General features: G+C 40.9%; 1 protein-coding gene across 5 annotated transcripts in view; it reads right to left on the reverse strand.

Moving 5' to 3' along the window:
• TPD52L1 (TPD52 like 1) overlaps positions 1-27,261 on the reverse strand; it is a 126,241-nt gene that overhangs the window by 42,068 nt on the left and 56,912 nt on the right. For all 5 annotated transcript variants that reach the window (XM_060168135.1, XM_060168134.1, XM_060168133.1 and 2 more), the window contains exons 2-3: positions 21,015-21,130; positions 11,291-11,439 (exon numbers count right to left, since the gene is read on the reverse strand). In XM_060168135.1, the coding sequence (XP_060024118.1) occupies positions 11,291-11,439; positions 21,015-21,130 (265 nt within the window). The remainder of the gene's footprint in view (positions 1-11,290; positions 11,440-21,014; positions 21,131-27,261) is intronic.

The following is a 27,261-nucleotide window of genomic DNA, read 5'->3' on the forward strand; positions in this document are numbered from 1 at the left end:
ATAAAATAAAATATTAATCTCTAACTTCTTATTAGTGATAAGGCAGTTAATATAGCACTAAATGTGGACCAGAAATAAAAACCTCCATCATTATTACAAGAATTCAGGAGATGTGATCTTGAAATGGCACATGCTGAGAATCCTTCAGAAGAAACATGCTACTAAACAGGTTCCCAAAGCAGTGTCCTGATGCTTGGATTAACTAGGCGTAGAGATAGCCTTTAAAACAAAGATTTAAAGGTAGTAGTTTTAGCCTTAAAAACAAAAGGATTTATTTACAAATAAACAAAGAAAAATGTGGAATTGCTATTCCAGTTATATTTTTAGGATGCTGACAAAGTTTTCACAAAGCAGTAACCCGGCCATGAAATCAGATCTGTAGAGGGAACTCCCTGGCGGTCCAGTGGCTACGATTCTGTGCTTTCACTGCCGAGGGCGCGGGTTCGATCCCTGGTTGGGAACTAAGATCCCACAAGCTGCACAGCATGGCCCAAAAAACCCCCAAAAATCAGATCTGTGGAAAATGGGCTGTAAAACATGAAATCCATACATGATGGAAGTGAGGAAGACACTATATTATACACAGATGAAACATGGTCTTGCACTATGGACTGGAATTTAGAATTAGGCTCAGTTCTAATTAGCAAGGAAAACGTTTCCCTATGCAAAAGTTTCTCAGGCATATTGGTGAGGAAATAATCCATTAAATAACCCAAAGAGGAGACTTTGTATCTTCTCTTCCCTTCTATTCCTGTCACACTCCATAGCCAACCCTTCAAGAGACCCTGCTAGTTCAGCCCTCCAAACAGATCTCGAATCTGTCTACTGTCTCACCACCTCTACTGGTCTCTGCCTTAGTTCAATTCACCATCATCACTCACCTGGGGTCTTGGCCAAGTGAGTGTCAGAGGAACAGAGTTGGGTTCTGGGGGGAAATGGGCACAGAAGAGGGAATCAAGGAAGGCCAAGGGAAGACAGTCAATCGGGTATCCACTCAGTACTGCATCTGTAAGGCCTGAAAGGTGACTCAAGGGAAAAGTAAAAAATTACTCTGTCACACTGTGGTCTTTGCATGAGGTTGGGACTGGGTACCAGTTAGAGAATTCCTTCTTGTGTTGGTCCTGCATTTCTTTCAGGAATTTCTTGCCATTAAAGCAAATATTTAATTTACTTGTAAACTTTCCACATAGTTTAACTTTTATATATTTGAGAATGCTTTGAATTTTGAGGTAAGAAGTGACTTTTGAACACTTGTGTGTGTGTGTGTGTGTGTGTGTGTGTGTGTGTGAGACATTCTAAATTTAATGGCTTCATTTAAAAATAGCTAGTCAGGGAGAAGTACAGTTAGCCCGCCGCGTCTGTGGGTTCTGCATCTGCGCATTCAACCAACCACAGATGGAAAACATTCAGGAAAAAAATTCCAGGAAGTTCTAAAAAGCAAAACTTGAATTTGCCATCAGTGGGTAACTATTTCCATAGCATTTACACTGTATTTAGAACTATTTACACTGCATTAGGTATTATAAGTAATCTAGAGATGATTTCATGTGTATGGGAGGGTGCATATAGGTCATATGCAAATACTACACCATTTTATATAAGGGACTTGAGCATCCACGGATTTTGGTATCTGCATGGGTCCTGGGACAAAACCCCTGCAGATACCTAGGGGTGACTCTACATATAGTAAGCAATAAGTGTTAGCACACTATGTTTTAAACACGCTTCTGTATCAAAATGTGAGACAGGTGTTTACAGGCATCTGACTACTTTAGTGAGGTATTAGGGACATTTAAGTCCTCACCATGAAAAATGCATCTCTATATCTATGTGAAATTTCAAAGTTAAAATTCAAACATATGGATAGCTCAATGGAGTGTTAAAGATTTTAGGGACTGTTAACTCTTTATTTCTGGGAATTATAAAATGTTAAATCTGAAAGGCGCTAGAGCCCGAACCCTTAAGACTACAGATGATGAAACTGAGGCCCAGAAGAGCTGAGTGACTCTTTAATGACAGAGGTAGGGTTAGAGTAGGCAGTGTGCCTGCCTTCCACCAGAGTGTCTTGTTGCCTAGGAGATGACAAGGGTGAATTAGATCAACTCCAGTGTTTGTGGAGAGAAATAATAATACTAATTATTATTAAATAATTATAATAATCATTAATTAATTATTATTATATATATAATATATTATTATATTATATTATAATTATTATATTATAATTAATTATAATGATTATTAAATAATTTATTAATTATTAAATTATTATTATTAAATAATAATATATTTCGAGAAATTTTAAGATGCACATTTTCTACCCACACTTTTAGGCCTCTTCCCCTAGGCTAACCACTACATTTCTTGAAAACAATTAGTAGTCCTTATATACATTACTTAGAGACCAATAATTGAGGACAAGAGATTTCTAGGGGTTAGGCAATGAGAGTGGGTTATACATGGGGAAGTGAGCTCCACGAACAAAATAACTAGGGAATCCATGAGAAATAGGTCAGCAGGCTCAGAGCATTTACAAGCTCCAAGGAGTACCACACACATTACAGCCTAAGTGAAGGGTCCCTCTGGAGTTGTGCACTGCACAGACCCTGTACCTTATGGTGCATCCTAACTGGGCTTGATCTTAAAACTGAATAAGTAATATACATCCTCATCCGGAGGCTAGGAGCCTGTGTCTTGAAACAATGCTCTTCTGTCAGGCCACAGATAACCCCCAAGGAAGTCGGTGTATTTGCATTTTACTCCCTTTATTGTGCCATGAAATTCTGTACATAGTTTGTACTTCTAATACTGAAAACTGTTTTTTCAACTCTATCACATAAAATTATGTTCAATAGTATTCAAATAATGAAAAACAATTTAAATACTAACATTCTGATTGACTGACAACCTTATAATTTAAATGGAAGTGGTATTTAGCATTTTACATTACTAGCATCTCTTATTTTAAGCTAAAGATAAATTATACCATTGCTGAGTTCCATAATTGATAGAGCGGACAACTAACACATTTTCCTTAAATAAAAATCAAGTGTTAAGATATCCTCAGGGACTTCCCTGGTGGCACAGTGGTTAAGAATCTGCCTGACAATGCAGGGGACACGGGCTCGAGCCCTGGCCTGGGAAGATCCCACATGCCGCAGAGCAACTAAGCACATGTGCCACAACTACTGGGCCTGCGCCCTAGAGCCTGCAAGCCACAACTACTGAGCCTGTGTGCCACAATTACTGAAGCCCGTGCTCCTAGAGCCCGTGCTCCGCAGCAAGAGAAGTCACTGCAATGAGAAGCCCGTGCACCGCAATGAAGAGTAGACCCCACTCGCCACAACTATAGAAAGTCTGTGCACAACGATGGAGACCCAACGCAGCCATAAATAAATAAATTTTTTGAAAAGAAAAAAGATATCCTCAGGTTGCTGTCAATTGTGCACTGGGAGGCAAGAAAATTGGGAGTATTTGCTTCAAGAAGTCTGGGTTGGGTGCCTCTCCTCAGGGTTCCCATAATCCCCTCTGCACAGCTCTTTGCAAACGTCTTCCCAATGTGCTGCAATTACGGTTTTTAAACCTCTCTCTGGGACGCCCGAACTTCCTGAGGGCAGAACCACATCTTTTTCATCATCACTGTATCCCCAGTGCCTGAATCAACTACAGCAAGAGTCACGTGAGTTTCCTCTGGATTCTGGAGGCTGGGATGCCCCAGCTTCAGCTACAGGTGCAGAGTCAGGGCTTGGCAGTGCGAAGTTTCTAACTCTGGAGAAGAGCCACAGCGACCTTAAGGTGAGTGAGGGCAATTCTGCCTTGCGTGCTCTAAAGCAATCCAGCTAACAGTAGCTTTGGAGGAACCTGCACTTCCCAACAAGGCTCGAATATGGTCCAGTGTTGAACCTTTCTTTGGCAAAAGTTTAACTGTGATAAGCAAATGGCAGCTCACATTTATTAAGCACTTTGTATGCGTTAACCTATCGAAGATGCATTTTGTTTGCTTGTCTGGAGTACAAGTAATCTTCCTCTTTTCCAATGAAAGTCAACAGAAAAATAGGCTTTACTTTTCAGAGATTCAGTTTGGCTGGAATGGATAGCTTCCCCCTTCCCAGCTTTACTGAGGTATAACTTACGAAACAAAATTGTGAGATATTGGATTTGATATACATATACACTGTGAAAGGACTCTTTTCCATCTGGTAAATTAACATATCCATCACCTCACATACATGTATGTGTGTGTGTGTGTGTGTGTGTGTGTGTGTATGTGTGTAGATGAGAACATTTAAGTTCTACTCTCTTAGCAATTTCAATTATACAATACAGTGTTACCAACTATAGTCATGATATTATACATTAGATCCTCAGACCTTATTCATCTTATAACTGAAAGTATGTATTCTTACCAACCTCTTCCTATTTCACCCATACGCCCACCTCTAGCAACCACCCCTGAACTCTGTTTCCAAGAGTTTGATGTTTTTTTAGATTCCACATATAAGTAATATCATGCAGTAACTGTCCTTCTCTGACTTACTTCACTTAGCATAATGCCCTCAAGGTCCATCCATGTTGTCGCAAACAGCAGGATTTCTTTCTTTCTCATGGCTGAATAATATTCCATTGCATTCGTGTGTGTGTGTGTGTGTGTGTGTGTGTGTGTGTGTGTGTGTGTGTGTGCGCACCTTTAAGGAATGGGTAGCATTTAACTGCTACAACAGGTGAGCTGTTTGGCCAGCACATCAACAAGGGTGCTCTTCAGTAGTGTGGGGTAAGGTTCTCTGCAAGCCAAATAAAAGGCATTCTGTTGACTTTTCATGCAGATTCCTCTTCATGTCTTACAGATTTGAAAGTCAGTGTTAATAATCAAAGGAGAAAGCGTGTTATCTTCTAACATGTTCTGACTTAAAGCATTTTTCTACATACGGATCGAAGAAAAAAATTTAAATTCAATAGTCTTTTTACAAGAAGATATCTTATAGCCCAAATCTGTTTTCTATTATGGAATTTAAAAGAGAGCATTACTTGAACGGTTGCATATGCAGCATTTCACCAAAGACACAAAAACTATTTAGGCTTCTTTTCTTCCAAAGCTTCCCTAAACACACTATCAAAACATAGATTTACCACTTGAATCTAGAAAAGCAGAACCTACTTCCTGCCTTGTGTGATAAGATGAAAGCCGGAAGGTAAGAATGAACGACCATGTGAGAGATGCGCTACGTGGTCTTTTAAAATTAGGTCTTTAATCTTCACTGGCACTTCTGAACCCAATGGTGCCACAACAGGCTCCTCATAAAAAGAGATAATAATCTTTACTGACCATAATAAGCTGGAAGTCTTAGAAGCACAAAGCAAAGAGTAAATAAATCATAAATTGAGCTTCAATTTTCAAGCACTGTGCTTTTTTTTTTTAATGCTGAATGTTAGAGTTTTACTCCTCTGTATATAGGATGAAGTTATTAAGTTTTCTGAAAAGATGGAATGGTTTAAATTCCATTCCACAACCTTCTCCCCTTTGTAGACCTGCCATTTGTTCTATGATACAACTCAGTGTTTACTGGTGGGCAATTTCACCGGTTAGCAAAGGCTGAACACTCACTAAGATGAAGCATATCAGTTTTAACAGCCCCCCACGACATCAAGCTTACAAATTCCTTTTCCTTCTATTTCCAATTTCTCCTCCAGTGGTCTCCCCACCTCTTCACCCCAAAGCCGCCCACCTCCCCCATGCTTCCTTGAAGCCTAAAACATTAAAAAGCTTCAAAGAATGAGGGTGGGAGGAATTTTTTGTGAGTGTTCTTAGATTCTCCAAAATCAAGGCAAATAAAAAACTATGACAAAAACAACAGCAACGACAAACCCAGGGACACAGATGGCCTCTCGACCTACTACTGTATGGTTATCTTTCTATAAAGGAGATACTTTTAGTCTGCAGTGTAGTCATTCCTACTCATCTGGTCCTATTCCAATTTGAATCCTACCACAGACTAAAATATGCCAAGATCTTTCATTAACATATCACAGATTTTCTTTTCATTATAAATCAAACTAAATAGGTCATGATTGCTTAATCAGTATGCAAAGTATTGCCTCTGGGATACCTGCAATACTCTGACAGCTGAAATTCTTTTTGGTGCTTTGAAATCTAATTCTATCCAATCTAACCTTACCCCAGTTCATCATTCCCCCACATCAAAATTTCATTGTATGAGGTATAGATATTGTTCTAGAATGGGTATCATGGACACTAATAGCAGGGATCTAAATATTCAGGGGAAAAATAGATTCTGCTTTTCTGTCCGCCCCCCTCCCCCCAACATATGATTAAGACTTTTCCCTTTCCCTCAGCAGCCAAGAAAGAATGGTGGGAGCAAGATGCTCTCCTGAAATTATGTTGCTGATAGACTCATGCCTCCCTCTTAAGAAAGAGATTTATTCTTCTTTACAAAGGAAAGTTCACATCATTCCTAAAGGTTAGTGAGTCCATGATCATCTGTATTTATTAACTAATCTCTGAGGAAATCTCATCTAGGTCTGCAGTTTTCAATGCATCAATATGTAGATGACTCTCAAATGTCCATTTCCATCCCTGACTTCTCCTCCGAGTTGCCCTCTCAATATATAAACTCGTTTATCTACTGGACATCTCAGACTGCGCACAGCCAAAGCAGAATTCTTGGGTGTCCTCACCAGGCCTGTTTCCTAGAAGAGTAAACAGGCCTACAAAGTGTCGGACACTGTTCTGCGCTCATTGAATCCTCACTACCTACGATAGGTACTAATACGATCTCATTTCATGGAGGCAGGGGACCTAGATTTCAAACCAGGCAATTGGTTGGAGTCCACAGCCCACCAGCTTAACTACAATGCTAAATTCCCATTGCTGTAACCAGTCCCAGTAGCCCAAGTCAGAGACCTAATGTCACATTTGATCCCTCTATTTCCCTCAACCCCCCACATCCAAACCACTGGGAAGTCCCATTGGGTCGACCTCCAGATCCTGTCCCCTCTCTGCTCATGACTCTCCGTCACAACAACCTGGGCCACTGCAACAGTCTTATAAATGATTTTCTGGTTTCCATTCCTGCCTCTTCACAATCAGTATTACACAAACCAACCAGAACGTTCTTTTTAAAAGGTGAATTAGAACAAGTCACTTCCTGCTGCAAATTCTCCAACGGCATCCAAAGCTCTTGGAATAAAATCCTCACTCCTCGCCTTGGCCTGGGGGGCCCCAGAGGCTCTGACCTCAAGCTCCTCTCACTACACTCCAGACACAGCCCTTTCCTCTGCTTCCTGAAACCTGTAAAGCTAGGTCTTGCCTCAGTGTCCTTGTGGCAATTTTTTCCTCAGCCTAAAAGCTCTTCCCCAGATCCTCACAAGATCGTATCTTTCTGTCATTCAGGTCTCAGCTCAAAGAAACCTCCCAGGACAGGATGTCCCCGTCGGGGACCCATCAAAGCAGCTTCCACCCTCTCCGGCAGGTCACTCTCTAGTGCCCCAACCTATGCTGTCTTCGTCATAGCGTCCCGACAGATCCTCATTTGTTTGCTGCTTGTTTCATGCCCTTTTCCCTTTCAACATTCATAGAGATTAGGAACTTTGTCCATCTTGTTGAATCCTGTATCCTGAGGGCTTAGATTAGCCCCTGGGTAATAATGCCTAATAGCAGACACTCACTAACACTTGTTGGGTAAACAAACTGTCAGGACCCCCCTACCAGCTTTCTATTGCCTGTGGATAAAGAATAACTCTGTTTATAAACAGATGCCACAAGCCCCGGCCCCTTCTCCCCACCATCTCAACAAGCCTAAGTAATTGGATGGATTTTCCTTAGGAGAAGGAGCCTTCTCTGCCAGCCTCAATAGGGCTATGCCTGTGCGTCCCCCAGGACGTCCCTCCTCCCCCCGCCCCCGTGGCCGGATTAAACTCCAAATCATCTCCAGAGTTCTGCTTAAACATCTTACTCAAAAAAGCTTCCCTGAGACCCCAGGCAAGATTCCATCCCCTGTTTTACATCCCCTACAATACCCTGGATTTGCCGTTACAACCCTGTCACACTTAGCTTTTAACCGGTTACTTGTAAAAACTTGCAAAATAAACAAAAACAAAACTGTTTTCCTGACCACGACTTTAAACTCGATAACCCCAGGGAATAACTCTGTTCTACTCATTCAACAAAAAGCTTGATACTAAGTGTACTGCCTGACTATAAAACCAATTGGTTTTTTCAAACATGGGAAAACCAGAAACTATTCTCCAGTGTGCAGAGGTTACAAGCCTTCCTTGAACTTGCCTGCTCTAATTCCATGTCTCAGGAAACCATGACCCATTCCCCTCACTCCCCCCGCCGGCTGCCCTGGCAGACCCAGAACAAACTGGCCACATCCTCTGCTCAGATATTCGCTGCTCCCTCCCTCCTCTCAGCAACAGAAGAGCCAGAATTGCCCTCCCTCCATTGGGTTCCCTTATCCTTGGAGTGTGGTCAGGGAGGCCAAGCAGAAAGATCCTGCTTGGTTCTGACACCCCAGAAGGAAGTTCAGATCAAGTGACAAGAAAGCCCAGACCTGGACTAAATACAGAGGCCACCAGACCCAGGGAATTAGAGATGGCTCGGCCTCACCCTATCAGGACCTTTAATTGGTATAGGCCACCAAAGTGCAAAGACAAAAAGCAAAACTACTGACAGATAAGCTCATTTAATTTAGTGCCTAAAATCCAGCTATCCTGAATTTTCAAGAGATTGTTCATATGATGTTGGCGATATACATATATATATATATATATATATATTTTTTTTTTTTTTTTTTTTTTTTTTCTTTTGCGGTACGCGGGCCTCTCACTGCTGTGGTCTCTCCCGTTGTGGAGCACAGGCTCCGGACGCGCAGGCCCAGCGGGCATGGCTCACGGGCCCAGCCGCTCCGCGGCATGTGGGATCTTCCCGGACTGGGGCACGAACCCGTGTCCCCTGCATCGGCAGGCAGACTCCCAACCACTGCGCCACCAGGGAAGCCTGATATATATTTTTTAAATTGATAAACATCAGTGTGTAGTTTCTTATCTTCTTCCATAATCATCAGGTTGGGGAAGGTTGGTTAACCTCTGGAGAGACACTGATGGGCTCCCTGGCTCCATCCTGCCCTACTCTGGACTGTGTCCTTACCCTTTCTGGATGAGCCCACGGGGTGCACATGCACAGATGCAGATAGAATTGCTAGGCTCTTAGAGCTGGAGAGAATATTCCGCTTTACATGGACACTAAGGGAACCACAGTGTGGAGACGTCAGGCTCCTCTTAGATCTAACTCCTCATGCAAAGGGTATCTTCACTAAGGTCTTAGATCTTAGTTCTCAGTAACCAGCAGGCAAAGTTGGCCCCCAGCCAAACTGAAATAATTGCTCTCTATCATGGGTACCTTTTCTTACTACCAAGCCCCTCTACGCCTGGGAGAAAAGTACCAGCAAAGAGAAAAATTGTTTCCCACTTAAGATACTAGCAATGTAATATCTTTACCTTCCAAGGAGGAATACTAGGGAAGAAAATGCATAACACAAAGACAAAAAAAAAATTTCTTGATGGTGGAATCTGGGGTCAAGGGATAGGAAGCCTCTGTGGTTTCTCCATTGGCCCCCAGCTCCCAACACACAAAAGGAAGCACAATCGCATTATGACGCGGGCACCTTCTTCGCTTTGGCACAAGACCCACTGGCAAGCAAAACATTTTAAATCATAAGAGAAGTACCACAATAGTTAAATATTTCACATAATTTAAAAAGTAATCCCATGAAAGCATGATTGTAGAATGCCCAAACCTATTCTGTACCTTGCCTAACATCAGACAGGAAGATAATGGCGAAGCTGAAAAACATTTCTGTTGGTCTAAGTAAGAAAAACTTGCTTCTCCTGTGTTTCTCCTTTACTCTCACATTACTATCAGACTCACAATACTTCTGACATCAGCTATGGGGGCGTTTCCACACACCAAGCAATTCCGTGACACCAGCTGGGCATCCTACAATTTAACTCAATTCTGACACTATCTACCTGGAGATCGAGTCAGATCCCACAGGTTAAGGGCTCAGCCCCACAAGACTGCCCCCCACTCACCTCACTCCAGATGCCAATCGCAAGTCCAGATTATCACCAGTGCTTCTGACCAGTGGGCTATAAATCAGAGTTTCCCACAACCTCCTCCCTGAGTTCAATTAATTTGCTAGAGTGCCTCACAGAACTCAGGAAAACAGGTTTCTTACGGGGTTACCGATTTATTGTAAAAATGATACGATAAAAGATACAGATGTACAACCAGATGGAAGAGGCATGTGGGGATGGGTACCGAGCTTCCATTCTCTCTCCTGGTACGCCACCCTCCCGGCACCTCCATGTGTTCAGCAACCCTAAAGCTCTCCAAACCCCATATTTTTGAGATTTCTATGGAGGCTTCATCATGTAGGCATGATAGATCACTTCCAGCTCCTTTTCCCTCTCCAGAGAATGGGGGTGTGGGACTGACAGTTCCAAGCTTCTAATCATGGCTTGGTCTTTCTGGTGACCAGCCCTCATCCAGGAGCCCACCAAGAGTCACCTCATTAGAACCCAGGATACTGCTATCACCCAGGAAATTCCCAGGGATCTAGGAACTCTGTGTCAGGAACCAGGGTCAAAATGCAAACGTTAGAACAAAAGATGCTCCTGGTGTAGGAAATTATAAGGGTTTTGGGAGCTCTGTGCCAGAAACCGGGGGCAGAAACCAATATATTCTATTATTTCATGTGGCCTTAACCCAGTTCGAACATTCCCTAGAGTAGTGGGGATAAAAGCACACCCCCAAACATGAGAGGTCCAAGCTTTTCTTTTCATGTAAATGGACAGAAAGTCTGTACAGTTTTTAAAGCTGTCAACCATTTTTGATAGTAACTCAAAATATGCAGTGAATGCCAAGTATTCTGAGGATTTAGAATTTTATGAGAAAACATAAGGAAAAAGTATATATTTAACAAATGTTAAAATATATATATATATATAATGAAGAGAAAGAACTTTAAACTGTACAACTCCATAAAAGTAGTCTAAGTGAAAACAGAGTGTTGGTGAACAAAGTTTCATTCCATGAAGCTACTTTATAGAGTCTGCATCATATTAATGATTATTCGTATTTCCTTATTTTACTCCTGGAGAAAATATTTTTCCCTAGCCACCAGTATGAAATCAGCCTCATGGGAAAAAAAAACTGAAGAGGCAAGACAGCAGGCTGAGTGATTTTTTTTAAAGAAAAACGTATACTCACGCAGTAGTAGTCTGCACGTCATGCCAGCTTCTGCTGAAGTTCTGTTTTAATTCATTCATCAAGTTCATGCCGAGTTTTTGTTTTATCTCAACCAGACGCCTTTCTTTCGCTGATAAAACTTGTCGTAATGTTGTAATTTCATCTTCTAGCTACAGGTAGGAGGGAAAATGGTGGGGAAAGAGGTCAGACCAGCTGAAACACACACGGGTGCCCTCGGTGCTCCAAAGCAGCCTCTGCGCCCTCTTGTTTACATAGCCCAGTGCATGGCCTTAGCAAACACATCCTGTAGAGAAGACCGTCTAATATTTAAAAATGAAAGTAGATTTTTTTAGCTTTAATAATTCTAAAAGAAATCACTACTCCTTGTAAAAAATTCACTCATACAGGGGCTTCCCTGGTGGCGCAGTGGTTTAGAGTCCGCCTGCCGATGCAGGGGACACGGGTTCGTGCCCCGGTCCGGGAAGATCCCACAAGCCACGGGGCGGTTGGGCCCGTGAGCCATGGCCACTGGGCCTGTGCGTCCAGAGCCTGTGCTCCGCAACGGGAGAGGCCACAACAGTGAGAAGCCCACGTACCGCAAAAAAAAAAAAATTCACTCATACAGCAAAATGTAAAGAAAATAAAAATCCTGTGTAATCTACTAGGAAACAGCCACTGCTTAATTTTTTTGGTTTCTAATCATCCAAACGTTTTTCTAAAATTATACATAGATATAATTTTTGAACAAAAGACTGTTTTTGTAGTCTATGCCTAACAAGTTCTTTTAAGTGTTATTAGTCAGTGTTGTTTATTTTTTGCCAACCACACCTAGCATATGTTGTGGTTTGCCAAGGTGGTGCCTCAGGAGAGAATGAACAAGGGAGGAGAGGATGTATGCAAGGGAGTGATTTGTGTTAATTTTTCTTTTTAACAATCTTAACTGACATGTAATTAACATACAATAAACTGTACACACATAAAGTGTCCAATCTGTAAGTTTTGATATATGTATACTCCTTTGAAGTCATCGCCTTAATCAACATAGTAAAGAAATCATCTCCTCCAAAAGTTTTCTAGTTCTTCTTTGTAATTCCTCCCTCCCTTTTCTCTTCCCTCACCCAGGCAGTCACTGATCTTTCACTGGAGTTTAGTTTGTATTTTCTGGAATTTAATATAAATTGAACTACACAGTATAAACTCATTCTTGCCTGACTTTGTTCACTCAATATAATAATTTGAAATCATTTGATTCATCCATGTTGCTGCATCATCAATGGCTTTTCCTTTTTTCTGCAGAGTAGTACTCCATTGTATGGATATACCACAGTTTGTTTTCTATTCAACTACTGAAGGATATTTGGGTTTGGCTAATGCAACTAAAGCTACTATTAACATTCATGTAGAAGTCTTTGTACTGATGTATCTCCTGTTTCCCCTGTGTTAGCAGAACAGTAAATCTCTCCAGCATCATAAAATTGCTCTTGTACACTATGGAAAACATTATGGAGATTCTTTGAAAAATTAAAAATAGAATTCTCATATGATCCAGCAATTCCACTTCTGAGGATTTATCCAAAGAAAATAAAAACACTAGCTCAGAAAAGATACATGTACCCCCCCACATGTTCATTGCAGCATTATTAACAATAGCTAAGATATGGAAATAACCTAAGTGTCCATTGATAGATAAATGGATAAAGAAGATATTTTACATACACACACACACACACACACACACACACATACACATACAGAAATATTATTCAGCCATTTTAAAACGAAGGAAATCTTGCCATTTAAAACATGGATGGACCTTGAGGGCAATATGCTAAGTAAAAGAAGTCAGACAGAGAAAGACAAATACCATATGACTGTATGATCTTATATGTGGAACCTCAAAAAAACCACCAACCCCACAGATAAAGAGAATAGATTGGTGGTTGCCAGTGGCAAGGGAGGGGGGTGGATGAAATGGGTGAATCAAAAGGAATCAAAAGGATCAAAAGGTATAAACTTCCTGTTATAAAATAAATAAGTCATGAAAAAACTGCTCTTGCAAATCTAATTTCTAATAAAGGAGTTCTGTAAAATACCCAGATTTTAGAGAGCATTGCTATATTTTGTGAAAATAATTTTGAACCTCCTCAAAGTCTCTGATTCCAGGTATCATACTTTATTCCATTGTCACACTCTAACATATTGCCCTGGTAATATTGCTTAAATTTACATCTTTGTTTTCTGAAAAGTATAAATATTTGTGACTTTCTTTGTGAAGCCAGAAGAGAATCAATAGTACTCCCTTAGTATCCCACACGCACAGAGGTAAAAAAAAAAAGTGCCTGACACTTTATGAGATTATTATTTTTTTTAATGGAGATCTGGGTCTCATTTACATTCTAAGTGTCACTCTACTTCTGACCACAAGGAGCATCACTAACCCTGTCAGTCATCTTGCAAATGTGTTCCTTGGGTCACCAGAGACGTAGCTGCTAAAAAACACATCTCAACAATGACAGTTACCTTTGCAAAAATTAGTCCTTTTTATTAGAGCAAGGAAGATTTTACCGCAATGGTGAACAGACAAAAATAGCATTGTAAACCTTCGTATTCACAAAAAATCACTTAAGCAAAACAGGCAGAAATACTGAATCAAGCATCTTAAATAATCTAGTAGAAAAGAACAATATCTTGGAGCTTTTAATATCAGCAAAATGTCCTAGTAATCTAACATTATCCATTTTTTTTATGGTTATGGAACATTTCTTTTATGTTCATGGAAATCTTTCTGAAATGAATTTCACCTTCCATAAACATGTTATAATCAATAGCACCCTGTCTTTTCTTGATGAGCAAGAGTCTTCAGTATGCAGACATATGCTCATTACTGCATAAGGAGTGTACCTAGGGACCAGCAAAGGGTATCATTTTTAGTCTTTCCATTAAATGAGAACACACTGTCATTTATTTTATTTATTTTTGGCGGTACGCGGGCCTCTCACTGTTGTGGCCTCTCCTGTTGCGGAGCACAGGCTCCGGACGCGCAGGTCCAGCGGCCATGGCTCACGGGCCCAGCCGCTCCGCGGCATGTGGGATCTTCCCGGACCGGGACATGAACCCGTGTCCCCTGCATCGGCAGGTGGACTCTCAACCACTGCACCACCAGGGGAGCCCAGACACTGTCATTTTAAAGTCAAACCCTTCTATCCGTTTGCTCTCATGTTATATTCCACTTTTTCATCTTTGTCAATGTGTTCTTCTGCATTTAGTTTGCTGCCTAAGATTTCTCAAGGTTGTATCTCTATCTCTCTTACCCTAGAAAATACGTGGGCTTCATTTCAGCCTTTTATTCTGTATTAGAAAGACCTTTTTGGCTTTCTTTCAGTTTGGGTGACTGAAATGACTAGGAATCTGGTTTTGTACATATATCAGGTATTACTGTAGTTTCCAACTTGTAACAAAATTAATGGGAAGTTTTTTAACTTGCAAAAAGAAATTAAAGATGTAGAGAAGAAGAAAGAGGTTTAAACATCTTGGTATTCTCAACCTTATATCTATGGAACCCCAGAAATTTATTCAAAACTATGGGGGACAGTAAGATATTCATTAGTTATTTGGGGGTGGGAGGAGTGGGTAAAGTATTCACAATTTTCTAATGAAATCCACGATCCCAGAAAGTGCTAGAAACATTGAAGTGACCAATTTACCAAACAACATCCTAAAGAAAGATAAAATTCCACACCTAATAATTTAAAAATCGAAGCATACGTTAAAAGACATTTGTAGAGAAAAAACTTCTAATGATGGAAACATGAACTCAGTTACTCTGTTGGGTCTATTGTCAGGTTCTATAATGAAAATCTCACCATTTCAATAAAATGTAAGGCTCACACTTCTTAAAGCTTTCATTTATTTATCAGCGATCTAAATATATGCCAAAATATCTATGAAGCAAAACCCAGAAAGTGAAAAAACAGATAATCTTAAATTACATTAACATGCCAGCCTGGAAATGGCCAATCTCATCTCTCTCAGCAGAGCAGAGAGTCCTGACACAGCAGAAAGGCCTTTAATCACAAACGGTTTAAATGCCAATCCTGGTGAGATTCATTCACTTATTTGACTAATGAGAATTTCTGGCCTAGTTACACCAGTGGTTCTCAATTTCAGTTTATATAAAAGTCACTCAGAGAGCACATTCAAAATGCAGATTCCAGAAGTAGGCCCCTTTTAATGCCCTAAGATTCTGATATCTCAAATTTGGTGAGGCCAGCCTACATATATTTTTTAACAAGCACCCCCAGTTATTCTGATGCAGGTAGTATGCAAATTCTACATTGTAAGTACCTCTGCAGCCATATCAAATTCGTTTTGGAATGAGCTGGAGTGCAGGTAAATCATCAATTAAAGTATTTGATATCCTTTCCCCTTTAATTTTAAATTAATCATATCTTCACTAGAAACTGATAGTCTGGTTCTTTGGTTTCTTGACCCCTTAGAAGATCTTTTTTTTTTTTTTTTTTCTTTTGCGGTACACGGGCCTCTCACCGTTGTGGCCTCTCCCATTGCAGAGCACAGGCTCCGGACGCGCAGGCTCAGCAGCCATGGCTCACGGGCCCAGCCGCTCCGCGGCATGTGGGATCTTCCCGGACTGGGGCACGAACCCGCATCCCCTGCATCGGCAGGCAGACTCCCAACCACTGCGCCACCAGGGAAGCCCAGAAGATCTTCTTATAGGATAAATATTTATGCACAAGATTAGATATTTCAACTTGATTACTCAGATATGAATGAATAGGAATGAAAGTGTTGGTGAGGATGTGGAGAAATTGAAACCCTTGTTCATTGCTGGTGGGAATGAAAAATGGTTCAGCCACTGCGGAAAACAGTCTCTCAGTTTCTCAAAAAGTTAAACATGGAATTACCATATGACACAGCACTCCTGCTCCTAGGCATATTCTCCAAAGAATTGAGAACAGGTACTCAAACAAATACATGTATATGCATGTTCAAAACAGCACTACTCACAATAGCCAAAAGGTGAAAACAACCCAAATATTCATCGAAGGACGAATGGATAAACAAATTGCAGTATATACATAAAATGGAATATTATTCAGTGGTAAAAATGAATGAAGTACTGATATAAGCTACAACACAGGTGAACCTCAAAAACACTAGGCTAAGTAAAATAAAGCCAGCCACAAAAGGTCACATATTGTATGATTCTATTTACATGAAATACCTAGCTAAATCCACAGAGACAGAATGCAGGCTGATGGCTGCAGAGAGGAAAGAGAAATGGGAAGCAACTGCTTACTGGGTATGGGGTTCCCTTTTGGGACGATTAAAATGTTTTGGGGCTAGACAGAGGTGGTAGTTACACACACTGTAAGTTTCTAAATGCCATTGAATGGTTCAATTTAAAATAATTTTATGTTATGCCAATTTATTTCAATGAAAAAAATTATAAATCTAGTAATGAGTTAGCTTCAATATGAAATTTATATTAGAAGATTGAAAACTTACTTTTCTATTTAATCTGCTATATTACATAAAATATCTAACTTAAATCCAGAAAAAGAAATACTTTTATAAACTATTAAGTATCTGTATGATGTTTAGGAGTAAGAGCATGTGGTCTCTTGTACACACTGCTTCAAGTCCTGCCACTTCTCCTGGTTTACTCCTGCCTTGGCTAAGAATATGAAAGAATTAAAATTAAAATGCAAATAATATCTGGGAGGGTGTGACAGGCCATGGGGTGCCCAGACATTTGGTCAAACATTATTCTGGGTGTGTCTGTGAGGGTCGGTCTGCATGAGATTAACATTTGAATTGGCAGACTGAGTAAAGCAGATTGCTCTCCCAAAGTGGGTGGGCCTCATCTAATCAGTTGAAGACCTAGATAGAACAAAAAGGCTGACCCTCCCTTGAGTAAAAGGGAACTCTATCTGCCTGTCTGCTTTTGAGATGGGCCACTGTTTTGTCTTGTTGTTGTTGTTGTTTGTTTTTTTGTTTTTTCCTGCCTTCAGATTCAAACTGTAACATTGGCTCTTCCTAGGCCTTCAGACTGGAGCTACACAATCAGCTAAGTCCTTATAATAAATCTCTTTCTATATACATATATATATCCTATTGGTTCTGCTTCTCTGCAGAACCCTGATTAACACAGAGGGGTGTTACAATAAGACAGTATTGGTTGTGAAGACTTTAGTTGTTCACTAGCTCAGTCCAGAAAAAATGAAAGTCTTGAAGGAAAAAAACTCAGAGGGGAGGGAAGAGCTTAGGGCACTTCTTTGGAAAGGCTAAGAGACGGGTGGCTTGAGGGCACTGTGTGCTTTTCTTGGGGAACGACACACTGAGCAACAACCATTGTCTACTTGATGATGCTGTCTGGTATTTTTCCTACTCCTATTAATGCCCATTTTTCTTGAGTCATTTTATCTAGGGGACATTGGCAGTACTTTATTGTTATATAATCATAAATTTATGGTTCTAATGCTAACACTTCATCCTTTTCAAAAGGCAAGCCACATTATAGAATACTGAGCATCAAATGCAGCTTAGCGAAATGAAAGTGGGAGTGGGATGTCAGTAGCACAGAAATATTGAGCAAGTTTACCTAAAAAGGGAGAATGGAAAAAACAACCCACAGAATAGATGCATAAAAACCTCAGGAAAGATGTTAGGAGCAGCTGGTAATAAGACTAATGAGAACAAATATCTGAAACAAAATAATATTTCTTTATATATTGACAAGATTTGTAAAAAAAAATATATTCTTCCTCCAGTATTCACAAATATAAACGTTTGTTGGTGCTATGATTCAAGTTATTTATAAATCTTAATTGCGCACCTTCTGTGCACAAACTACTGCACCAGATCAGAAGTGATATTGGCCCCGCATTGAAGGAACTTTTAAAAACACACATATTGCATGAACATAATAACAAACTCGAGACTGAACTGTGTTAACGACAGATTACTCTTTTAAGATGCAGACCTCGGCTAAGATGTAGCCCCTTGGACAATACTGGCTTATTTTATGTCTCTCCCCACAAGGACAGGTCTTCCTTCTGCCAGCACTTGGTGAGCACAGCAATGTGCTGGCTGTGTGGCTGAATGGGGTTACAGACTCGCTTGAAGTCTAAGGGCGCCCTCATGAGAATACAGACCACAAAACAGTGCAGGGTAAAGCAGTGGAGCGGAGATCCAGCACAGTCAGCAAACAGTAGGAGAATCTGAGGAACCGAGGGAGAGGAGTGTACAGAAGAGGAGAGCGGGTGCCTGGAACACCCCAAGACCCCTCTAAGCAAAGCAATCAGACGTAAGAAGTCCTCCTACACGAAGCTCTTGCTTTGGATCATGGCCACAACTGACTGCCCGATTCAAAAGCAGTCTAACAGGCTGACCTGTGAGGTGTCCTGTTACCCAAGTGCCTAACAGACCCAGTAGGATCTTCCCTCAAACAGAGAGGGGTTGCTTATGACCAGGGGCCCCAGAGGAATATCTGTGGAGAATTGAGGCAGAGAAGCTGAGCTGTCTGCACGATGTCTCAGTTCTTCATAGGGCCAGCCGTGGGACTGCTGAGATGTCCTTGATGCAATTAAACCCTAGCATTTACGGTAATCTGAATGCATGTGTGATATGAAAGAACCTAATTTGTGGGGGGGGTGTGTGTGTGTGTGTGCGTGCGCGCGCGCGCGCGCGCGCACGCACGTACACTGTGAAAGGGCAGAGAAAGTGGATTTAAGAGAAGAATGAGCAGAAAGCAGAGGTGGCCTAGATGGAGGGAGAAGAAATGGACATGTGAAGAGGAAAAATAGCAAAGATCCCCTCCTTTGCTTTTTGCTGGGCCTGAGGCAAACAGCTGTGCCCAGTGCCCCTGGAGGTTACACTGCTATCTTTGGCAAGACATGATGCTTCTCCACCCCTGAGGAATCCAGAAATAAGAGACAGGAAGCATGGAGGCTAATGCATCCTAAAGGATGAAAACATCCATCCTGGTAACGTGAAAAAGTAACAAGGAGTCTGGTGTTATTTTCAGAAGTCAGGCTCAAAAAGTCTTAGGAATGAGACACACTGGAGGGTCATTAATGTGGCCAAATGAGACAGGAATGTGTGAAAACACTGGGTTTTTATATTCATGGGGGCATCCACTGAGAACCAAGGCTTACTGTTTCTTGATTATAAACATAATATTTGCTCATTGTTGAAAGTTTAGAAAATACAGCATGCAAGCACACAAAAAACACAGATGCAGGTGTGTGTGTGTGTGTGTGTGTGTGTGTGTGTGTGTGTGTGTGTGTGTGTGTGTGTGTATCCCAGTAATCCCAGAACTGAGAAAAATCAAGTCATTTTATAAAAGTTGGTCTGTTACAGAGGTTGTGTATGAACTTAAGCTTGGATGATAACAGTGAAGGAGTTAAATTTCAGCTTAGAATCAGTTAGCTGATGACAGTCTGCAGAATATAACTTTAGTCAACACAATTGACAGGAACAAGTCATAATCCAGGATTCCAGGCCTTAAGACAACGTGGAGCTCAGATATTCTCTGTTTAGGTTGACTTTGGTCCGTGCACTCTGGCAGGTGTGGCCAATCTGAAATAAACGAGGTGGCTCTGGATCAGGGCCGCAGACAGGTCCAGCTAAAGAACCAGGCTATTTGATCTGAGGCACTGTCCTTACTAACATAATTTCTGCTGTACTAGAAGAACAAGCTTCTCCTTCATTTTATCATGAGGTTATTCTAGGGTGTGTCTTACGAAAGCACCTGAAATGTCCTTAGTATTATTATGAGCTGTCGTAAACACACACTATCGGAACCTTAGAGCTTGGAGAGTCTGGGGTGGACACAGCGGAGTGAAGCTTAATTTAAAGCTGTGTCTCCAGCCTGTAGAAGAGGCCAGAGGAAGAAGACAAGCCTTGATTCCAGCTGGACCAGGAGCTTCCTACCCTCTGGGCCAGGGATTCAGATGGGGAGGAATGCTGGCCCCTTCCCCTCTTGCTCTACTGCTTCTTCCACTTGAGAAGCTCCCTTCTCCTGCCCTTTCCTCCTACAATGTAAATGCTCCCTAGCAAAGTATTGAAGAGGTAGCAAAGTGTATGTAGTGGGTGCTACAAACAAATGGCTTGAACAAAGAGATGTCTTCACGACAAGCCAGGCACCCTCCTCATCTCTAGGTCCAGATGCCCACGGCAACTACACAAGCTCTAATGAAGCCTAAAGTCATCATAGCTTCCCCCTCTACCGCCGGAGCTTTATTCTTCTGAAAAAGAGCACATCAACTTAACAAATTCAGCTGCTTCTATGAATGAAGTTTTCATTATAAACATAAATCCTTTCACAGTATTTGTTGAGCTAAGCTGCTGACCTAAAACAACAACTGCTCTTCAAAGGCAGCTTGCGACTGTACCAAGGTCTTGAAGGAATTCCATAAGGTTTGTAAGTGGTTTATTGTCCCCATAGCATTGTGATACTAAGAAGAGTAAGAGGTGCATGTTTACAACTAATTATTGTTGCTTAAGCAGCATAACCGTTTGTTTTCCTATGGCCACCAATGGATAATGGACAATTAGTATTACAAAAATACCTCAGAAAAATGAATCATCTTACAATATATCACTTATTAAATCTTATTAAATGAAAGACGACATAATTGTAATATGCAACTTATATCAACTAACAATAATTCTCAGGATTTGGAGATAGACATAGCAACAATAAGAAGATTACTAAACATACCTGAACTAGTTCTGCCTTTAATTCTTCTTTTTCCTCCTCAGAGAGCATGCTAGGGAAGTCAGCACTGGCTCCTGTGTCTTCATCTCTTCCTTGCAGTGGTTCAGTCTCCAACAAACCTTTAGGCAAGATTGGCAAAACATAATGCAAGTTAAAAAATGAATTTAGGGCTTCCCTGGTGGTGCAGTGGTTGAGAGTCCGCCTGCCGATGCAGGCAACGCGGGTTCGTGCCCCGGTCCGGGAGGATCCCGCGTGCCGCGGAGAGGCTGGGCCCGTGAGCCATGGCCGCTGAGCCTGTGCGTCTGGAGCCTGTGCTCCGCAACGGAAGAGGCCACAACAGTTGAGAGGCCCGCGTACCGCCAAAAAAAAATAATAAAAAAAAAAATAAGAATTTAGCCAAATTCTACTTCCATGGTCTGAAGAACTAGATACTCTGACTGACCCTCCCACTGAAAAATAACTAAAAATTCCAAAAGAAAGAAATCCTTCTAAATGTGTCATGAGCTGCCAAGAAAGTGAAGAATACTAAGAATCCCCAAAACTAAGTGAAAGTGGGAAGTGGAGATGTAAACAAAACAAGTCTTCATTAACTCTACATTTACCACCCAGATGAGTCCCAGCCTCAGTCTTTACTGTCCCATGGGATGCAGGGGGCAGAGGACAAAGCCCAGGGCCACGGAGGGAGAGAAGGTTATGGTGAGACCCTCCTGCCCACAGGGCTACACCCGGAGAGTAAGGTGACCTGGAAGTAAACACCTTCACTCCCCACAGGCATCTGCAAGGCAAATTGCCTGCCTTGCCACTCAGCATGAAATGGACAGGGCAAAAGGGCTTCCCCTGAGAATTCACACCTCCCAGGTGGTCCAAAAGAACCTCGAGATAAGAGAGTATTAAAACTTTTTTCCACTTCGATGTGGAAATATGCAGATATGGAACCTGGAGCAGCTGCAGCCGTGAGGAAGTACTGTGGCCACACTGACTCTGTCAGAGGGAGGTGGGAAGCGCCTGGACAACGCAAAGGCATATGTCCTCTGTAAACAGGCGCACATATATACGGAAGCTTTATTTATGACATGAATTATGACAGAGCTGGCATTCATACATCTCTGGAAAAAGGGAGGTCTTTTAATAAATTGTCCTGGAACAAATAGTTTTCCATATAGTAAAAATAAAATTGGACACCTTCACACCATTAACAGAGATTAAATTATAAATATTTTAGAAGACAATATGGGACTTTATATTTATGAACCTCTGGGTAGGAAGGGATTTCTTGAGACACCAAAAAAGGGTAAATCATGAAAGAAAGGATGGATAAGATTAAGAATGAGTTATCGCTTCACACCTGTCAGAATGGTTATTGTCAAAAAGACCACAAATAACAAATGCTGGTGAGGAGAAAAGGGAACACTTGTGCACTCTTGGTGGGAATGCAAATTGGTGCAGCCGTTATGGAAATAGTAAGGAGGTTCCTCAAAAAACCAAAAATAGAACTACTATATGATCCATCAACTTCATCTCTGGCGTTTACCCAAAGAAAACAAAAACACTGACTTGAAAGATATATACACCCCAATGTTCATAGAAGCATAATTTACAATAACAAAGATCTGGAAGCAACCTAAGTGTCCATCAACAGATGAATGGATAAAGAAGACATGGCATATATATATATATATATATATATATATATATATATATATATATATACATACACACACACACACACACACACAGCAATGTAACATTAGTCATATAAAAGAATGAAATTCTGCTATCTGCAAAAATGTGAAGGGACCTAGAGGGTATTATGTTTAGTAAAATAATTCAGACAGAGAAAGACAAATACTGTTTGTTATAACTTATATGTGGAACATAAAAAAATAAAACAAATAAAACAGAAACAGCTCACAGATATAGAGAACAAACTAGTCATTACCAGTGGGAAGAAGGATGGAGGAGGGAAAAGATAGGGGTAGAGGATTAAAAGAGACAAACTACTATATAAAATAAATGAGATACAAGGATATATTGTACAGCACAGGGAATATAGGCAATATTTTTAGAATAACTTTAAATGCAATATAATCTATCAAAATACTGAATCACTATATTGTACATTTGAAACTAATATAATATTGTAAATCAATTCTTAATCAAAAAATAAGAATGGGTATTCCCTGGTGGTGCAGTGGTTGAGAGTCCGCCTGCCGATGCAGGGCACGTGGGTTCGTGCCCCGGTTTGGGAAGATCCCACATGCCTCGGAGTGGCTGGGCCCGTGAGCCACGGCTGCTGAGTCTGCGCGTCCGGAGCCCGTGCTCCACAACGGGAGAGGCCACAACAGTGAGAGGCCCGTGTACCGCAAAAAAAAAAAAAAAAGAATGTTTCTTCATCAAAAACACTAACTGTATGGAAAATAAAAAGACAAGCCACTAATGAAAGAAGATATCTCCCAGATGTAGAACTAGCAAAATTAGTTCCCAGAATAAACAGAATTCCTACCAACCCACATAAACAATGGAAATAACCCAACAGAAACATGGGCCAAAAAACCCAAACAGATTCATTACAGGGAGAAATCACAAGTGGTTAATAAATCCCGAATAACATGCTCAACCTCACTGATATTCCGGGAAATACAAATTAAAACATTTCATACCCACTGGATTAGCAAAAAGTTAAAAGTTTGATGATATTAATAAAAGTTGATGACTATGTAGAGGATGGAAACTCTGATACACTGCTTACAAAAATATAAATAGATACAAATAACTTGAAAAAAATGTATCATTATCTAGTAAAGTTGAACATTCACACACCCTACAATCCAGCATTCCACACCTATGGATATACCCAAGACACTCATACATCAGTACCTGAGGTCATTAATAAGAACTTTCATGATAGCAAAACACTGTCAATCAGCAAAAGTCTATCAACAGGAGAACATATAAGCACACCGTGGTCATTTACACCAAGACAGCTCGACCCTAGTGAAATGAGTCAACTACAGCCATGCACGCCACATGGGTGAAACTCAGAAACAAGATGCTGAGTGAAAAACACAAGTTGCAGAAGAATAATAAAGTATAACTGCACTTATATGAAGTCCCCAAACACACAAACTAAATAAAATACTGTTTAGGAATAAAAGTAAAAAGACAAGCAAGGCTATGGTAAAAAATTCAGGACCATGGTTTTCTCTGAGGAGTGGGGGAGACCAATTTCAATGCTAAGTATTTCTTTTTCATGAGTAATACCTGTTCGTTGTAAAAGATAATAAAATAAAATCACCCATTAGTCATTAAAATTACTATTAATCACACTACCCAGGAATAATGATCATTTTGTCCATCCTTTCTGGTCTTTCTTCTATGCATTTGTTTACATTTTCTTGTATATATTTACATGCATTTACTGTTGTGAATTTAATTTACTTTTTCAATAGGATAACATGATATCCTTCATGTCTCAAAACACATATCTACCTTTATTTAGTTTTATGGTTGTACAGTATTTTGTCTCATGTATGACTGATAATTTATCCTGTTTATTGGGGAGCTGCAGTGAACATCTCCTTGCCAAGTCATTAGGCAAAATCTTGATGATTTCCTACACACTGGGTTACAGAGGCAAAGGCCATGGACATTTTTAAACCTTCTGCCTGGTTATCCCCCAGAAAGGTGGTGCCAATTTTATGCAAACATCAGCAACCTAGGAGAGTATCTCTAGATTCTCAGTACAAGAATGTTAAGTAAGTCATTTAAAAGGTTTTAAACACTGTCATTTATTTTTGCTGGTAAATATTTATGTTTACATGTGGCCAATATATTTTTAGTCAGTGTTCTAGGATAACTGTTTAAATCAGGAATCAGCAGTAATTCCAAGCACAGTTTTAAGAGATGTGCCCAGAAGGTAAGCTGCCCGCCTGCACTGGGGGCTGGGGAAGAGCCATAGGAGGAACCTGTAAGACACTCTGGTCTTCTCCCCAACTCAGCCTGGCCCAGGAACTTAGCAGATACTGCTCAAACTTAGCCAGAACCTAAATTCTCCATCTTCTCCTTTCTTGACAGCATGAGAGGACATGTACCAGGGAACAGACGACAGTTCCAGGCACTTAGACTTTTCAAGACAGTACCAGAAAACAGACAACAGTTCCAGGAACTTAGACTTTTCAAGACATCAAACATCTTTAGTATCTTCCTATATTCTAGGAAGATTCGAAATCCATTTTAATTGCTAATATGTGAATTGGGAAACTTCTAGCAAATTTAGGGAAGGACAGACCTCCCCTTATCCAGCAGGTAGCTTCTACTTTTCAGGGGGAAGGTATATACATCTCATAAAGTGAGATATTTCCTGCACTGGCTTCAGCTCTGATCTGTCACACATGCCACTCCTCAGAGACATCATGAATCTCAAAGTTTCCCTCCCAGAAAGCAGCCATTCAGGAAATCTGCCTGGAGCCCAGAAGCTGCTATTTAGGTCAGGTCTAATTAGACCAGCTACCTTCTTTACTCTTGTCTTTGAAATAAATGTCAGTTCCCCATCATTTTTTTTGACTCACTGCGTTAGGGAAGCAGCAATCACTCATGAGGTCAAAGGATAATTCCAGAATCAAGGAGTAAGGGGAAAAAGGAGTTCGATTTTAAAAAGTGATTAAACAGTGAAAGAGTCAAAATCAGAAAGAAAAAAAAAGCAAATAGGAAGAGATACCAAGTGACAGATGATAATGTGAGAAGGGCAGTAAAATGAGTATAAAATAACCTAGTTACTATGGAAGAAGATATTAGAGAAGATTAAAAACATATTTTTAATAAAAGTAATAATTAGTGGGCAAAACTGTTCAAGAAGCACAATTTTTAGCGGGTACCAATACATTATGAATTTTGTTCTCTTTTCCAAATGTGCAGACTATGCCGCCTTTATCTGGCATAGAAGAAAGAGTACTACAACAGGAGTTGGGACACTTGGAATTCTGCCTACCTGTGGGCTTGCCACTAACCAGCAGAGGACACTTGACCTCAATTATCTCATCTGTAAAATGGGTACCTTACAGGATTGTTGTTAAGATTAAATGATGTTAAATCAGATAAGATATGTGAAAATGTTTAAATTTCCATACAGACCTCAGCAACATATTGGTGAAATTTGGGGGTGACAGTTTTTTAAAGTATTAATGTGCTATGTTCTCTTTTGAGTTTTAGCCTCCCCAAGATATAGTATTTTCCTAGCTGATCTAAGGCATCCATCTGTCTGAGGTAGAGAAAGGAGCAAAAGAAACACAAAGATTAATATTTAGATTTTTGGCATCTGAAATTGGATTTGCCAGGAAGACAACAGTTTTGCAAAATAGGCAATATTCTTAGGAGAGGATGTTCTCCACATCTTTATTTCCCTCTTTGTACATCAGAAGCCAAGGCCAGGACATCCAGGCCAGGAAGTTCCCCTTAGGTACACAGTGCATGAGGATTTACCAAGGATGTACATACCTCCTGCTCTGTGCCCCGGAGCAGGCGGGAAGAGGGAAGGGAGAAAGAAGGAGAGGAGCTGTGAGGTGTGTATGTCCAATCTTTCCCTTTGGGTTTTGGCCCAGAAAGATTTATAGAGGAACCTGCTGGAGGTTCTGTTTGCTTCTCCAGACCCACCCTCTATCCTCTTCCACTCTGCTCTGTGCCTGGGAGACTGGCCTAAGGATTACATCAACATGGTTCCCTCACCCTTCTGCTTCCTTTCTGCATTGGCCATCAGAGCCCCAGCGGGACCCTGTGGGACAGAAAGGGGCAGGGACTGCCTCTCTCCCTGCCAGGCTGCACTGTGCAGTTTTATTCTTCCACCACCAAAGACCACAGCTTCTGTCCAGTAGTTTTCTTCTACAGCTCAGCTCTTGTCAAGTTCCTAGAACCCTGCCCTGTCCTCCAGCCTAGGGATTGTACTGACTTCCTGCTGCTATTGCTCTGAGGAGCTTCAACATCCCCTGTTGGTTTCCCTTAATTCTTCCTATATTTCTAATAGTCCCTTCATTAAACTCTTGAATCAGGCACCCCTTTTGAGCATGTCATCCATTTACTTCTTTCCTGGTCCCTGACTGATATAGGAAGCCTGCCCCACTCTGATTTGGAGGGCAGTGGTCGCTCCAGAGAAAAATATCTTTCAGGCTGTGCTGCACCAACCTGGAGCACAGCCATATCCCTATCAACAGGTGCTAGATGGTTGGGCATCTTGGCCCTTGGTGTTTAGTTCCCCAAT

Source organism: Lagenorhynchus albirostris, chromosome 12 (genome assembly GCF_949774975.1).
Source record: "Lagenorhynchus albirostris chromosome 12, mLagAlb1.1, whole genome shotgun sequence".
In the NCBI taxonomy this organism is placed as follows: domain Eukaryota; kingdom Metazoa; phylum Chordata; class Mammalia; order Artiodactyla; family Delphinidae; genus Lagenorhynchus; species Lagenorhynchus albirostris.